Raw genomic sequence first — 17,365 nt, 5'->3', positions numbered from 1 at the left:
TTTTATTACAACCAAGCTTTACATTTATATACCAAGTTGCCCCAAAAATATGAATACAGTCAAATATCTCGTAAAAATGTTCAATTATCAAAAATCTAAAAGCATAACTGGTCAAATACATCCTGAAGATACATTCAATGATTCAAAACAAACCTCAATTCTAGGGTAGAGCAACGAATGCAAGGAGCGGCATTTGAAACCAATAAAATTCGAGAAGAACAGCACAAGAATATATTCAGGTTTGCATGTGGGATTCGAACCCGCTACCTAACTATAACAAGGCGGAATATCATTCGACCAGGGTGACCTCTTGATGTATGCTTATATTATAATGACAGAAGAGTCATAAGATATCTGATGAAGTTCCAAAACTCTATAGAGACAGAGGATAAGGTAGGCGTCCCTCTAGAGCTGCACAATGGGCTATTGGCGACGGTCTGAGAAACACCCTTGAGGAAGATCTGAAGACTTGACATCGCAATTTTGATCCTCTGCAGAGGGGATGGCTCCCCTGCTTTGGTAGCCCGACAAACTGCGCGCGAAGTCGAGCACTTCACGGTAGAGCAGTTAAACGAGAACCGATACCGCACACCCTAGATCCCTACGCTGGCTGACCAAAGTGGTCACCCACCCGCTTACTGACCCGCAGGCAGTGATGCTTGACTTCATTGTTCTGTTGTTGTTGTTATTGTTGTTAATTTACGTCGCACTAGAGCTGCACAATGGGCTATTGGCGACGGTCTGGGAAACATCCCGGAGGATGATCCGAAGACATGCCATCACAATTTTGATCCTCTGCGGAGGGGATGGCACCCCCACACTGACCGCAGCCAGTGATGCTTGACTTCGGTGATCTGCTGGGAACCGTGTCTTAACGATCAGTCCACTGCGGGACACTTCATTGTTCTACTGGGAACTGTATCTTTACAAACATATCCATGTCGTAATGACAGAAGATAAAGGTGAGTCACATGGTCCTGTTTCTAATCATCAACTCAACTCAACTCAACCTGTTTAGCATTATTTTAGTTACATAATCAGTTACGATACCCAGCATTTTGAATCGAAGCATGTTTGAGTAATTGGTTTGGTTTCCTTTCTTGGTTTTCTCATTGCTGACTTCATATTTCTGTTGACTCAGTTGATAAGGTAATTTTTAATCATTTTCAGTTCTTATATTAAATTGAAGTGTTATTTTCAAGTTACAATTTAAAAAAAAAAACTTACTGTTTTCTTTTAAATTTCTAATGCTTTAGTATGTCTTACTTTTTTTGTCTTCATTCTTCTAACTTGCTAATTGAATTTTGGATCAAAATTGGTAAACAATCCCAGAATTGTATTTTTGGGAAATATTTTAAAAATATTTATCCGATAAATAATAAGCGATTGCATTTTAAAAAACTGAAGTAACTGAGTTATTATCATGTAAAATAATTAGCAGCTTTAAAAATCGGTATTTTGTGTAATACATAATAATATTGCCTAAAATCTAACAATGATAAAGGAAAAATTAAACATCCAGCTGTAAATTTAACATAAAACAAATAATATGAATTTTAAAATTATCTTATTAGCCATTCAAAATTGCATGTTTTTTCTTTAATTCTATTTTTAACTGGAATACAGTGGATTTTAATTCAAGCAGGCAATATTAGAAATGGTATTAGTACTACAATTTAATTTTTTTCCCCTAGAAAGATTTAAAATTTTCCCCATATTAATTTTAAAAAATCAAATTCATTTGTGTCTAAACTCATTAAAAAATTCATAAACATTTTTTCATTTTGTTTGTCTACGTTTTACTGGTATTTATTGACAAGCAAATAAAATTTGCAGAATCGCAGGTGCATATCTATGAAAATAAACATAGAAGTTTTTACCTAACCTAACATTTGTCGGAATTTTTCAATACTAATATTAAATTCTTTTTTCAGCGGTAAGAAAACGATTGGAACTCTAAGTGCTCCAGTTAGTCGGAAAATCGTCATTACAAGATTAAAGTTTTACAAACACTAAAATAAGTTAATTAAATCGTATAGTAAATAACTAAGGATACGTTTTTCTTCCTCCAGTTAAAAATATTAAAACTGGAGTACAGTTCGAAATGATTCTACAGCTGATAATGAAGCAGTCATTCATACTTTTGGTTAATTATCGCAAATAAAGCAGACTTAACATTCACTAATTTCCTCAATTATAAAAAAAAATATCGTGAATCGTATAAAACCTCGTGAATGTGCATTATAACCTTTTCCAGGCATTTTGCAGTTTTATCGGGATCTTTTTCGTAATTTGTTCTTCATCTCTGTATATAATTAAAATTATGCAAATTTAGTTTCAATACTGACCCTGATACTTTGGTACTGAAACATACTGCCGTATGGAAAACCATAGTAACCAATGAGGGGAAGAGTGCAGAGAGAGAAAAGCTTAAGTTAAAGCTAAAGCTTAAATTTTTGAGTCTAGTTAAAGCATAAATTTTTAAGATAAATCGAAGTTTAAAAACTGTTAGTAATAAATTTAGTTCTTAGTATTCTAAAAAGTAAATTGATTAGCATCTTCTACAGGTATAATCGAAATGAAAACAAAAAGCTCTGGAAGGGAAGCACCGTAAAAAAATGTTTAACAACACGGTTAAGTGGCTCAGTTGTTAAGGCACTCTTATTATAAAGAACTCAGGTTTGATCCCCGGTTGCGGCTTGAAACGTACCCAGCTTCAGATCGATGTGCATCCAAGATTGAAAGGTTGCATGTGTAAAATATTGGCAACATTGCCACTGTCAAGGCTTCGATGTCAAGCCTTCGAACCGCAATTTTCCATGACCTCCCTGGCCCTCAACGGGCTGTTGCTGTATACTTCTCCATTTCTTTTTTGTGAAAAAAAAACTCATTCTTGTGCTTTTTTTTCTAGGATATTTCGCTAATTAAAATCTAAACAGCCATGGTTTTGAAAGATTTTGCATTTGCTGCTGCAACACTTTCTTCATATATTATCGCATTCCTCTTAGCTGCTACAGCAGCTGGTATAAAACATTCTGTTAATCGAATATTATGCGGTGTGTTTGCAGTTGTAACCTTTATTCTTGCAGTTGTCATTACTGCCGTTTGGTGCTGTTTAAATCCGAGAAATGCAAATGCTCAAAGGAACGCACTAGCGAATCATCCTCCTGACGCTCTTGCGAATCTTGCAGATGTCGCTCCTGGAAATCCTGTTCCGAATGCTCCTGTGAATCTAGTAGGTGTAGATTTTATTGGAAACGGAAATGCTGACGTAATGGCAGATGTCCCGAGAGTGCATCAACCAGCCGAAGATGAACCAGCTGAGGAGGACCAACCAGCTGAGGAGGATCAACCAGCTGAGTAGGGTCAACCATGAATTTACAAATTATATTAATTGAAATTTTAAGAAAAATGTAAATAGGATTGTATTTTAAAAACGCACATTTCACACAATTTCTGTATCTTTATTTTAATAAAAGCCATTTTTAGTTTTAGTTGAAGACTATCAAGCAAAACAGTTACTATATCAATCAAACTTTGAAGGTAAATTCCAAGGGCAATTAGCATCCACGAAGAGCAAAAGAAAAAATGATTTTGTAGGAGTCTTGTGTAAATGATACATAATTAAGATACTTACCTACAGTTTTAGATCACTTATTTAGCTGCATACACTAATTTGTAAAATACTTATTATTTAATCTCTCTGTATTAAAACATAAGAGTTAAACAGATATCAAGACTAAAAATGAGATGCTGGTAAGAAAATTATTTCATTCTAACTTGTCTACCTGCAACACAAAGTTGTTTTTTAAACTTACATTTAGGACTGTTTCATGAGACAATTGCGAGTGATGAATTGAAAACAATTAGCTGATTTAACTTCCTTCCAAAAACCAACTACAAATTGTTTTACTTCATTTTTTCCAGTTTTAAGGTCTGTGAGACGTCTTAACGTTACATTTTACTTTTCTACAAAAAAAAAAAAAAAAAAAAAAAAACCTACTTAAAAACCTGAAATTACAAAATTGTTTAAAAAATGTACAGGAAGTACGAAAGTGCAAGAATTGTTACTTGATAAACCTATAGTAAAAAATGCTGTGCAGACCACCATGCTGTTCATAGAAATGATACTACAGAATTGAAATTTAACATATAGAAATGAAATTTTTATTCGAGAATATTTTAAAAATTCTAATTTGTTATTGCTTTTTTTAACAAGGTGAATTTTCGAACACCCTTTCCTGCTTTAAATGTCTATTTAAATATCGTTAAGGGAAGTTATCTAGATCATGATCTTTTTATAATCTCATTTTTGAGTTTTTATAGAAAGTAACTAAAAAAAAAAGATTGCTTATTGCCAAATTTAAAATTTATATTTTTAAAATTGCTCGAAGGCTCTGCCCTCTGTTCGTTTCGCTCAACAACCCGCATCTTGGCCTTACAGTCATAATTTTTTTTATTTAAAAGTCTATATTTTACACAAAAACATTTGAAATTTTGCAAATGGAAATTCAAAATTATCCAATGTAACATTTTTTATATAATCGCATCGAAATCAATTACTCGGCTCAGAAAAATATCTAATTGAATGTTAAACACAATTTAAACCCAAGAATACAGAATGTGTAACATTTTACTCGTTGGAAAGAGTCATATCGTTATAACACTTTAAATGTTGTTCTTGTTTTCCGGTGGCGCCCTCTATGACCGACAATTCGGCTTCTACCCCATCCATATGTCACATCCGCTTAAAGAGAAGACCCATTCATGCATCGATACATTCGTCCACAGATCGTCCCGCAGTGGACTGATCGTTAAGACACGGTTTCCAGCAGATCACCGAAGTCAAGCATCACGTCTGCGGTCAGTGTGCGGGTGGATAAGTCCACACAGGAATCGAGGGTGTGCGGTATTGATCCTCGTTAAACTATTCTACGCTAAAGTGCTCAACTTCGCGTGCAGGTCATCGGGTTACCGAAGAGGCGGTGCCATCCCCTCTGCAGAGGATTGAAATTGCGATGGCATGTCTTCGGATCATTCTCAGGATGTTTCCAAACAGTCGCTAATAGCTCATTGTTGCAGATCTAGTGCGACGTATAAACTACAAGTACAACTCGTCCACAGATCGTAATTTTGACCTGAATCAGAGAACGATCGATCTCCAATCCAGTACCCCTAGAGGTATTGATTTGCTATGGGAAAATGGATGACATTGTGACGAGACAGATTTAATGCGCACCAATCACCATTTACTCGTATAATAAACGTTTAATAACAATACCAAAACAATACAATAACAAACTTTGCATTGAAACCAATAGCAATAAAAAATTTGCATGACAATAACCTTATATAATTACTTAAATTTAAATAGGTGTTGATCTATCTTTTGAACTCTTGAATTAAGTTTTATGTTTTTAAAAATTTCGATATAAATGTTTAGATGTCAAATCATCTTTTCTCTTTCTCCTTTTTTTCCTTCTTTTTTTTTTGACCACCGATAAATAATTATTATTTCAAGGGAAAAAAGGGTTCCAAAAAGAGCCGAATGGTATTTCTATACTGCAAAATTAATAGCTAATAATTTTAGAACTAATTATCGAAATTAACTTTTTTAATCAGTCTTTTTTGAGCCGTGTTGGCTCAGGGAATAGAGCGCTTGCCTTCTACTGAGGTGGACTGGGTTCGAATCCCAACTATGACTGGTCGATACGAATCCTGCACCCATGAAATATCCTCAGTGGTGAACGGATCATAGGTTAGAACCCCCTTGCCATTTGGCTAACCGTGGGTGATTTTCCTCTTAACGTAACGTAAATGCTGGTTAGTTCTATCAAAAAGTCCTCCCCGAAGACAAATTACTCCCAGTACTTGATCCAGGAGTCCTCTTGTCTTCTGGATTGGGTTCAAAATTACGAGGCTACGTAGTTGAACATTGGTAGTTTTAAACATAAAATTGCTTCGATTGTTCAACGACGATGATAAAATAAAGTAAATAAGTAAATAATTGTGAAACCATGAAACTCTACATTATAAGATTTATTACTGCTCTTGCTTAAAATAATGAATATCTATATTAACCATCGCCATAAAAATTTGATTATGTAAAATTTTTAATTGACAGATTTTATAAAATGACTGTGGAAAAAAAAGAGAAACGATATGGTATGATTATATGCCTGAACCATATTTAAAATTAGTAGGCCTAAATTGGAAAGCTCGAATTTGCTATTTTTACGAGCATTATAAATTAAAATTAAAAGATGTTGAATCAAAAATCCAAATTATTCGATTCTGGAATTTTATTTTTCTAAGATCTATGTTTGTATTTTTAGAAAATATAGGGGCAAAAATCAGGAATATCATAACAAAAAGCTAAAAATCAAAGCAAATAAGGATAAAATACTATTATATCAGAAATATCGGGATATAACTACAAACCCTACATTTCTGAGAAAATTATGTTTTCTTTGTAACCGTGGCCAATTATACTTCTATTCAATGATAAGACTATAATACCAAAAATAAAAAAAATTACCCATTTACTGAAAGTTATCCTAATATGACAGTAATACACGTATTTTTCTACAGTTATCTTTGAATTATAAAACGGCGTTATATAGCCACAAGGACGGATGCACCCCCAAACAAATTTGTTCTAAAAAAGCCTTCTTTCATCATTTGATTTGACTTGAGTAGTAGTAGTAGTTGATTTACGTCGCACTAGAGCTGCACAATGGGCTATTGGCGACGGTCTGGGAAACATCCCTGTGGATGATCCAAAGACATGTCATCACAATTTTGATCCTCTGTAGAGGGGATGGCACCCCCGCTTCGGCAGCCCGACGACCTGCATGCGAAGTCGAGCACTTTACGGTAGAACAGTTTAACGAGGGCCAATACCTCACATCCTCGGTCCTATGCAGATTAATCCAAGTGGTCACCCACCCGCACACTGACCACAGCCAGTGATGCTTGACTTCGGTGGTCTGCAGCGAAACGTGTCTTAACAACACCTCCTAGAAGAAGGAAGGCCTCAGCACGGATCAATTTAGAAGTCCGATGTGACGAAGTTAACTGCGCAGTTGATGAAAAATAAGAAAGATGTCATTTCGTTAAGGGTACTAAGCTGCGCAGTGGTTGAGAACGAAATATGTCATTACGTTTGGACTACTAAAGGATATTTATGGTAACCCGTGCTGAGGCCTGCTCTTATCTAGGAGGTGTTTGTCTTAACGAACTTGGTGGACTTGATAATTTTCATGATGTGAACACATGAAGATATTTTATTGAATCTATTTCTGGCTCTGGGAGGCTTGATTGATAATTAGCATTTTGCTGTTCGCTTATTTTGTCGTCTAGGCTTATACTGTTCTGCAATTAAAATATATAAAAATATCCCAACATAAAAAAATGTTATTGTTGCTGTTAATTTACGCCGCACTAGAGCTGCACAGTGGTCTATTGGCGACGGTTTTGGAAAACATCCCGGAGGATGTTCCGAAAACATGCCATCACAATTTTGATCCTCTGCGGAGGGGATGGCACCCCCGCTTCGATAGCCCGACGAACTGCGCGCGAAGTCGAGCACTTTACGGTAGCACAGTTTAACGATGACCAATACCGCACACCCTCGGTCCCTACGCAGACTGATCCAAGTGGTCACCCACCCGCACACTGACCACAGCCAGTGATGCTTGACTTCGGTGATCTGCTGGGAACCGTGTCTTAACGATCAGTTCACTGCGGGACTAGAAAAAAAAATGAAAATGGGGGAATTTGGGAATAGAAAAATTCTATTGTATGCATAATAAAAAAAAAAGACACCAACCTTTTCTTTGTTTTACTTTATCTTCCAAAAAAAAAAAAACTATATGTTTCAAAAATATCAGAAAATATTCTTAGAAAAATATCGAGATCTTACTATATCTTCCTGGTAACAAGCATATAATATATTGTATCACATTTGGGACAATTTTATCACTCAAAATCATTTTTTCCGTTCTTATGTCTTTGCGAAATGATTGCCTATGTATAAATACAATTGAATTTATCCTTGCGGGTCAAAGTTTTTAATTACAAATAAAAATTATTAGAAATGTATGAATTTTGATTTAAGTAATTTTTTGGAAAATTTTATGTCATGAAAATATCTTATTTGAGTTTTGTGACTTTAGTATTAATGACCAAAAAGTGAAGAAATATATAAGAAAGTTTTGGGAAAGTGGTGAAAAACCGGGTACCTTTATTGCGAGAAGATAAATTTTGTTATCTAGCTGACGAACTCTGAATGACACTCTATAAGTCAAGAAAAAAGGACTAGCCATATTGGTGTTATGTTCTTGATGTTACTTCAATAGTTTTCTAGTGTTAGTTGAATTTCTTTTCTTCAAAATTTTAAAAAATGGCTTTGGTGTAAGAAAAGTTTTCAAATTCCGAATCCAAAATATTTGAACATTACAGAAGTGCGTTTTATTATTTTTAATTTTAAAAAGTTAAATATTATCAGGTGAATAATATCAGTTTTCGAAAATTTTCTCAGTTGAAGTAAAATTGAACTGACTGTTAAAATTCAAGCATTTTCTTTATCCTTTTCAGGTAATGAAATTAATAGTTTTTTAAAAAAACTCTAAAACAGTCTTCGCCTGCAGTGTTTAAATTATGGATAGTTAATTATGGGTCGGGGTGCTTTCGTTGTCAAATCCGACGGTGAAACCAGAACGTGTTCCTTTTTATCACTGAATTCACTCAGTGCGTCAGAGCAAAGCAGGTCTTGAATCAGTGATTCGTGACTGCCCTTTAAGATATTTTCTTCAGCTTGGACTAATACTCAGTTTAGACTAATCAATGTGATTTGTCAAATAAATAGACTAGAAAATCTGAAAAATCTAGTTTAATAAACACTAAAACAAAACATTTGCATTCCTCATGAAAGTAAAGTCACTTTTTTCAGCAGACATCAAACATTTTAATTTCATGTTTGGACAGGACGAACTTTCATGAATAGCATAAGTGAAACAGAACATATAAGATTCGAAACTGAGAATGCTTGTGCCATCCACTGAATCTCTTGAGCAGAAACAAAAGTAGAAGCTGCACCCATCACAACTGAGAAGGTTAAACAACTGAGGGAAAGACTTGTTAGTATGCTATTTAGCTGTCTCATTTCATCCGCGAACCACCAGTCACCAGTTTCCTATTGGAGAAAAAGAGGAAAGTTAAACAGTGATTGGTTCAATATAAGTGTTACCACTAAAACTCGAAAGAAGCTAAAACGCAAATTGCTTAGGTAATCTGCAGCCTAGATATGGTAATCCATTAAAGCGTTTTCCAAATTTTACTAGGCTAATATGCGTATTAACGGTCCCCGTAATTTAAAATAAAGCAGCTTTGAGCGACTTGCTTCTTTTTTTTTTTCAAGATTTTCTTCTTGGCTGCAATATTGTTTATACGAAGCTTTGAAAAAGTTTAAAAATTTAATTTCTAACAACCCCAGTTAATCTGAACATTACACACTATCTGTAAAATACCAGATATTTACACTTTCGCGGAAACTTAAGTAACAATTAACACACATCAAATGAATCAAATCAGGTTTATTTGGTATAAATCACAAGAGTTGTTTCTTAACTAGCTCAATCCATTTTTTAAAACAGAGGGGGGAAGACATTTGATCAGCTTTGGTCAAAGTCGTGATCAGTTTTTCCTACAGTTAGATTTTCACATCAAGCTGTTCCTTAGCATTGTTTCCAAATCATTTCTTTACAGGTTTAAACTGGATAAGACTACAATGCATTATACCTAGATGGAAACAGTGTTTTACTTCAAAACGCTCTCTACTCATTTCATTCCAAGCATTTGAATTTGAAGAAATAATTTTGAAGTGAAGGATTTAGAGATGTTGATTCTGTTGGGAAGGACTAACGGTTTCTATAATATTTTGTCACTGAGCTATTTCTTTAAAAAGTTACTCTTTATTTTACAAAATGCAAATTTTTGTAGTGCTCAAACTCCAAGCAAAATACAGAAGATAAACTAAAAACTCAACCAGATAGCAATTAAACTGCTATAAACTACATCTGTGGCAGAAACAAGATAGAAAATTAAAAAGGGAGAGTCTCCAGAGAACCGCGTAGCTGCAAAACTAGCAAAACACTACAAATAAAAGAACGAAATAAAAGTGAAATAAATTCCTTCTTTGAGCTGAAGGAAAACAAAGTGAAAGCAAATCTTGTCATGAATCTTGTCATGAATCCTAGTCCAACATTGTCCCTGATATATACAACAGATATTCTGAACAGATACGAAAAACAGGCTTAACAGTCACGAAAACAGTCGTTGCAAATTCGCATCAGTTATGAGAACAGCAGATTATTTGCAAAAGAGCTTTTTCATTTGACGACAGAGTCTTTGAAAAACAGCCTTAAATATTAAATTTACGATGCCTCATGAGTATACCAGCGGTTCCAATTTTTTTCCCCGTCTAAGTAGTCCTAAATGATTGAGAGGAATGTTGTTGTTGTTGTTAATTTACGTCGCACTAGAGCTGCACAATGGGCTATTGGCGACGGTCTGGGAAACATCCCGGCGGATGATCCGAAGACATGCCATCACAATTTTGATCCTCTGCGGAGGGGATGGCACCCCCCGCTTCGGTAGCCCGACGACCTGCGAGCGAAGTCGAGCACTTTACGGTAGCACAGTTTAACGAGGACCAATACCGCACACCCTCGGTCCCTACGCAGACTGATCCAAGTGGGTCACCCTCCCGCACACTGACCGCAGCCAGTGATGCTTGACTTCGGTGATCTAATGAGAACCGTGTCTTAACGATCAGTCCACTGCGGGACAAATGATTGACAGAATCCCGACAATAAATTTCATAATCCAAACAAGGAAACAGAATTAAAAATTTTAATATCATTTCAACGTTTTATCAATAGTCTTAAAACTGGATTTTCTTTCAGACTGTTTAAGTAACTAGTCTGGAGTGTTAAGTAGCTCAGAATTTATTTTTGGTATATGAGTAAGTTGAAATGGAATTTTAAAAAAAGCTGGATTATGATTTCTGTTTAAATTAAAACTACGAACGTTGAATGAACTCAAATGTGGAAAATGGTTTTTCGAAGAAACGATTCTTTATTGTTGAATTTTGTTATTCTCTTTGAATTGAAAAGTTTGATTGAAAATGCTAATACAAATTTTTTATAAATGCTAATCTTTTTCCTTAATTTATTCCTTATATTTTTATTAGAAACTGTAAGAAATACTATTTTTTTTTTGCAGACATTTTGTTTAAATAATTATGAAAATATGACCCAAAATATTAAATAGTTGAATAGTTATGTTGGTTGATTGGATATGAATATAATAAGAGGTTTAAGAATTAAAACTGCTTTGAAAAAAAAAGTGATTTCTCGGAATCCTTGCACGACCTATGACCCTTCCATGACACTTTAGGGTTCCGCGTAACTCCTTCTGGGAATCGCATGTGCAGAAAAAGGGTCCCTAACCTGTGGCACTCCTGTTTTAAAAGGAGTTGGTGGAATCAACCAAAAGCAATCTAAAACTCACATGTAGTTTCTGCGAGGGCGATGGTGAGAAAATAAACTATTTGCTGTAGAATGGGCAAGAATAATGTTTGAATAAAATTTAAGTTTTCAAGTTCGTTTTTAATGAATTATTTTTACTCAATTGAGAGTATTTTGTTTTATATATTGTTTTGTCATAAAATTTTCCATTAATTGCCAACGTCTAAGACCGTAATAATCCAAGCTCACGAATTTAGTAATGTTTTAATACTGTCTTTAGATTATCCCATATTTTTATCGTACTTTTTCTAGATACTGAGGATTTGTTAACTTTTCTTTTGCGGTAACATTGCAATGCCTTCTAGTATTATAGCTAATCATGTTCGAATTTTAATAAGTTTTTGATCATGAACACTTTAATTTCAGTATTTGCTTTAAAGAGGAATCTAAAATTAAATATTAAACTACAAAACACTGGTTAAATTCAGTGTTATAAAGTTGTCACAGGAGTTCTCAAAAATCATAAAATATGCAAATTCTAAATTTGATTTAGATTAGGAACAAAGTTACAGTTTAAAATGTGATCACATTGCAAAAGTCACTGGTCATGTCAAAAGTAACGTCATTGCAAAATTCTCTCGTTTTCTTACCTTTTCGGTTGGCTGTTCTGCTCTGGTGTCTTCACCTGATGGCCCAGAAGCGGAATTTGTTTCAGTTTTATCTGCATTTCCACCAACTGCTGTGATAAATATTCTGAAGAGATCTACGAAAACTATATTTGTAATAATGAATCCAACGAGTGCCATCCTTAGAGGGATATCCTTCACTAGGACATATCCAAAAGTCCTCACAAGACAAATCAATGCAAAGGTAATTACAATGCCTTGGCATGTAAAGTAAGAGCGTACCATGCTTGTTCCAATTGCTTTGTGGTATCCTCTGGGGGGAAAAAAACAAGTGTTAAATGGTTTTAGTGAGATTTAGTATTAACAAGCAGCATCTACAGTGCTGTAAGCAACCTATTCTTATTGTGTATTACACTGAGGAACAATTTTTTTTCTGTTTTCCATTGCATGTGATTTTTTAACGTTTCCGATATTTTCACATCACTGATTTCAAGTTTAAAATCTAAAATCGGTTTCTATCTCCAAACTTCACTTTTTAAATGACATATGTCCATTAATTGTCGAAATGCACAAGTTTAAAAAAAGTTATATATTGGGTTATATATATGGACAAATGTTGCGACACACTTCTAGTGCAGTTGAGGCACATCGAATTCATGTTCGGAAATGTCGTCATAAGCCTCTAGGGACGCTTCTCCATTATGAATTGTTTCTTCCTGTACTTCTCAACAGGTCGTAAAAAGGAAGCGATCCTAGCCGCACACGATGACATTTCCAAGCATAGGCTTTCTGTGCTATTTTGATCCCGTTAATGTGTTCTAACTCTCCTAGAAGTATGTCGCAACCTTTATACGACTCCGTGTCATAAATAACATTTTTTTTAAATTTCTGCATTTCCATAGAAAAATAGACTAAAAATGTCCTTTTAAAACAAATCTAAAGATAAAAAAAAATTCAGATTTGTAATCCCCCCCCACACCCGAGTGAGGCAAGATGAAGCATTTGTGTCAATACAATAAACAATTTACTCCCCAGTGTTAGTCATTAGTCTTGCATTTATTCTGCGCAAGATAGTGCAGAATATATGAGAAACTGCAGTACTTAATCTTTATTTACATAAAAACTGATGACTAAATTTGTAGTTAGTTCACCGTAAGAATACTGGTTAACTATATTACAGTACAATAATGCTTGAATAATATGCTATTTTCATAGTTGATGAGAGTTTACGAAAGTTACTCATGCCTGTTAGGTAAAGTTTAGCTTATCTTTATCCAGCACTATGTTTTATTCTAAAAATGGCGCTAAACGTTAAAATGGAGAAAAGCCACAGCTTTGAAAATATGAAAAGCGTTTATGGTCTAATTTTTTTTAATATTTAATAACTTATCCCAATGCTAGATTATCCGCTCATGAAAATTTGCAAAAACTGAGAATAAGGCATTAATTTTGATAATTTTCATCTAGGTGGAAAAATGCCGTCAAATTGGCGATTTTTATAAAGTTTCATAACTCTTAAAATATTATGAATATTTGCCTACTCTAAAGCCCAGATAATTCTTTGCAGCAAAATGGGCTCTAGTTTAAAATTATAGCTTTGCTACAAATATAAGACAATTAAACTGTGGCCTTTTTATTTCTCTTGGTGATAGTTTCAAATAACCATGTTAAGGAAGTTCATGTTAGGGGCTCATGTTGACCCGTTAGCGAATTTTAAGAATCGTAACTCTTTCTGGAGTTAAAACATCTTACGTTGAATGCATTATATTTCGGATTGAGTCATAAATAGATCATTTATTGTAAAAGTAAAGTATATCCCTGCAAATGAATAATGAAAAAACTAGTTTTTTTCACACATGTAAGAAAAATATACAGTCACTGTTATTTTCCATTTGATCTCAAAACAATTGTCCTTTCAGCCCTTATATAAAGAAAGATTTAACTACATTCAAGTAAAAAATACATTTTAAAAATATTGAGTTGCGAAAATTTTTACAATGAATGACACTTGAACCGTGATGGCTCAGGGGACAGAGCGTTAGCCTTCCAATCAGGTGAATCGGGGTTGAAGCCCAGCGATGGTTGATTGATACGAATTCCACATCTGGATTGTACCAACCAGTGCTGACGTGAAATATCCTCAGTGGTAAATGGATCATGAGTTAGACTCCCCATGCCGTCAGACTAACAGTGGGAGGTTGTCGTGGTCTTCCATGTAACGCAAATGCGGTTTAGTTCCATCAAAAAGTCCTCCACGAAGACAAATTTCCCCTAATACTGGTTCCCTTGTCTTCTGAATTGGGTTCAAAATGACAAGGCTACGGAATTGAACTCAAAAATTGGGTCGGCTGTTCAGTGACGGTTGTAAAATAAAATAAAAAATGAAAGACTCAAAATCTTCAGAAAGTATGATGAAATAAATTGCTCCACAAATTAAGCTGAATTAGAAACAAAATTAATTCAGACTTTAAAATATGAGGAGGTAGTTTTTTCCTCGGGAAATTAAATTACATTTGTTAAAAATGAAAGTTTATTGTAATTGGATAAGGAGCTACAACGGAAAAGATTACCGAATTGAATCTCCTTTAAAAAATATTAATTACACCTCAATGGCATGTCCAGGCATCCCAATCAGAGAACCTGTTTATGGAACTGCTTACATTATTCATTCCAAAAGAAAAGAATTATTTTACACACTACTTTATGATTTGTATTTCTTCATTTTTAATTAAAAGCCGTAATTATATGCTCTTAAACTTATCACACACATTAACATTTTGGTATCATTTAATTAAATAATTGCAAGAAAGAAATAAGTTCACTAGAAACTAACAACCCATTTCACAGCTTTTCACAATAATCTTATATGAAACAATATGTTAGTTTTGACGGGAGTTCACTACGATGTAGTGTTTACTATATCTCGTGTTCATTATGGCGGAGTTAGACTGTATTAACAAAGTAGTAAAAATGAATGAAAATTGATTGGGTTAACAAGAAGCATTTTTACGAAGTAATTTCAAAATCATGTAATCCCATAATTCTTAGATTTTTTTTAAAACACATTTGGCATATTTGCTATTTTTGTTGAAATCTTGAAGAATAAATAGATATAAATATTTTACAGTAGTTTGATTAAATATAGAAGGCAAACAAATCCTGCTTGTTTAGAGTTATTACATGCCCTTTATAAACTTCCATAACTTAAATTATAACTTACGTGCCCTGCCTGATAGTGCTGACTAATTTCCATCGTTTTCTGACTTCCGCAATCAGAATTTATTTTTCTTTATAGAGAACGTAACGAATTTTCCATCTTTTCGGCCACCTAGAGTTTTTAAATATTTGCTTCATATTTAATGATAGATTATTTTTGTATATATTTTTACCGTTTTGTATAATTTTCTGTTGCAATTAGAAATTCCAACTAGCAAGAATAAAGCCCATAGTTTTTTACACAGACAATCGCATACAGACAGAAAAATTAATACAAATATTAAATGATGAAATTGTACCAGATTATATTGAACAATAGGTTACTAAACGTCATGCTAAAAGTAAATACAAGCGTTCATATTTTTTGACAGCCATAAATAGAACGGTAGTTAATTTATCGTTACATTAAGACAAAATTGTTCGAAATTGTGTCCACTCTGAGGGTATCTAAAATGCTCAAGTATTAACTGGAACTCTAATCCAGATGCCAATAAACGTTACAATTGTTTCTTCCATGATGTAAGAAAAACTTATCGCCAATCGAAATTACGACCATTTTATAGCAAAAACGCTCAAACACGAACAAAAAGAAAGAACTATGTTTGATATTTTGCCAGATTTAAAACAAGAAACTTATTTCGTATCACTTGTATAAATAAACTTTTATCACCAAAGCTTCAATTATCTCCTTAAAACTTAGAATGTAACTAGACTTAGAATATAATGCTACCTATATAATTTTTTTTTTTTTAAATTTCGTTCCAACTTAACTTTTCTCGCACCTCCTCAGCCTAAGTGAAAAAAAGAACGGCGATTTTAAAATATTTTTTTCTATGACATAATAATAGATGCTAAAAGCAAACAAAACTCATCGAAAAGTTTCTGACAGAGTAAATATAGAGGTTAGCAACAAATTTATTTATGCTACTAAAAAAAGTTTTAAAAGAAAACGTAATTAGAAGAATAAATTTGAAAACGATAAGAAAAACGTATACTTTTTAAAGAATTTTTTAAGTTATTTAAAGCATACCTTTTTTTAAATAAAATAAGTAAACTCAAAATTAGCAACTAATTCAATTGAAAACATATTCGTGGAAGTTTAACGATTTAAAAAAAAAGTATAATTTAAAACTTGAAAATATGGAGACTTTAAAAGTCCAACGAAAATTAAAACACCAATTAATTAGATAATAGTTTAAATTCCTAAGTGTTCAGCAATTTTTTATATCAATAAATAATGGGTAAGATTGTCTAAAAATAATTTTACTTTAAGACTTAAAACGTACATATAATGCATAGATCATTACCTTCTTATTATCTATCTAATCTCCGGAAGCGAGAGAGCAGCGCGACTGAGATTGAATTTTGTAATTAATACAAAGTAGCCGGTCTTATCAATACTACCAGATTAGTGCGACAAGCTCTGTGCGTAACCTTATAGCTCTGTATTTCCATTAACGAGGTTCATGGTTGGGACTAGATAAACAAAACTATGTCGTTGTTGTAGTTGTAGTTCATTTACGTTGCACTACAGCTGCACAATGGGCTATTGGCGACGGTCTAGGAAACGCACTTGCGGTAGAACAGTCGAGCACTTTACGGTAGAACAGTTTAACGAGGACCAATACCACGCACCCTCGATCTCTACGCAGACTGATCCAAGCGGTCACCCACCTGCACACTGACCGCAGCCAGTAATGCTTGACTTCGGTGATCTGCTGGGAACCGCGTCTTAACGATAGGTCATCATCATCATCATCATCAATATTTATCTGGGCACCTGGGGCCGTTAGCGGCCTTTTTCCCATTCGTCTTGAATTGTTATCTTTAGGGTGGTTCTTTCTGGTAATTGGAATGCAATTGGAGTAAAAGGAATTTAAATATTTTGAATTTTAGATAAAATTATGTCACTACAAAAGTAAGCTGCCATCAGCCTGAGGTTTATATCCTCTCTTAAGTTTTCAAAAGTATAAATTTCGTTGAATCCTGCGG

General features: G+C 34.0%; 1 protein-coding gene and 1 long non-coding RNA gene across 3 annotated transcripts; one reads left to right on the top strand and one right to left on the bottom strand.

The window, feature by feature from the left end:
- Positions 1–990: 990 nt before the first annotated feature.
- On the top strand, positions 991–3,494 carry LOC107447898 (uncharacterized). The gene is made up of 2 exons (XR_011636047.2): positions 991–1,149; positions 2,912–3,494. It is a non-coding gene; the product is annotated as an uncharacterized LOC107447898 (long non-coding RNA).
- A 5,384-nt stretch (positions 3,495–8,878) lies between these two features.
- Positions 8,879–16,840, bottom strand: LOC107447904 (uncharacterized). 2 transcript variants are annotated; one of them, XM_043052571.3, is made up of 3 exons: positions 16,681–16,840; positions 12,182–12,470; positions 8,879–9,196 (listed from the first exon to the last, which is right to left on the bottom strand). In XM_043052571.3, the coding sequence occupies exons 2-3, from the start codon at positions 12,440–12,442 to the stop codon at positions 8,975–8,977; spliced, it is 483 nt and encodes a 160-aa protein (XP_042908505.2). In that variant the 5' UTR covers positions 12,443–12,470; positions 16,681–16,840; the 3' UTR covers positions 8,879–8,974. The 2 variants fall into 2 exon arrangements, with proteins under 2 accessions (XP_042908505.2, XP_042908504.2); XM_043052570.2 differs by having other exon boundaries at positions 16,660–16,685.
- Between the last annotated feature and the right edge of the window lie 525 nt (positions 16,841–17,365).

Source organism: Parasteatoda tepidariorum, chromosome 2, assembly GCF_982258835.1.
Source record: "Parasteatoda tepidariorum strain Cologne lab strain chromosome 2, Ptep-v5.0, whole genome shotgun sequence".
NCBI lineage: Eukaryota > Metazoa > Arthropoda > Arachnida > Araneae > Theridiidae > Parasteatoda > Parasteatoda tepidariorum.
The sequence above is the reverse complement of the archived record's forward strand: the minus strand, read 5'-3'. Positions and strand labels throughout refer to the sequence as shown.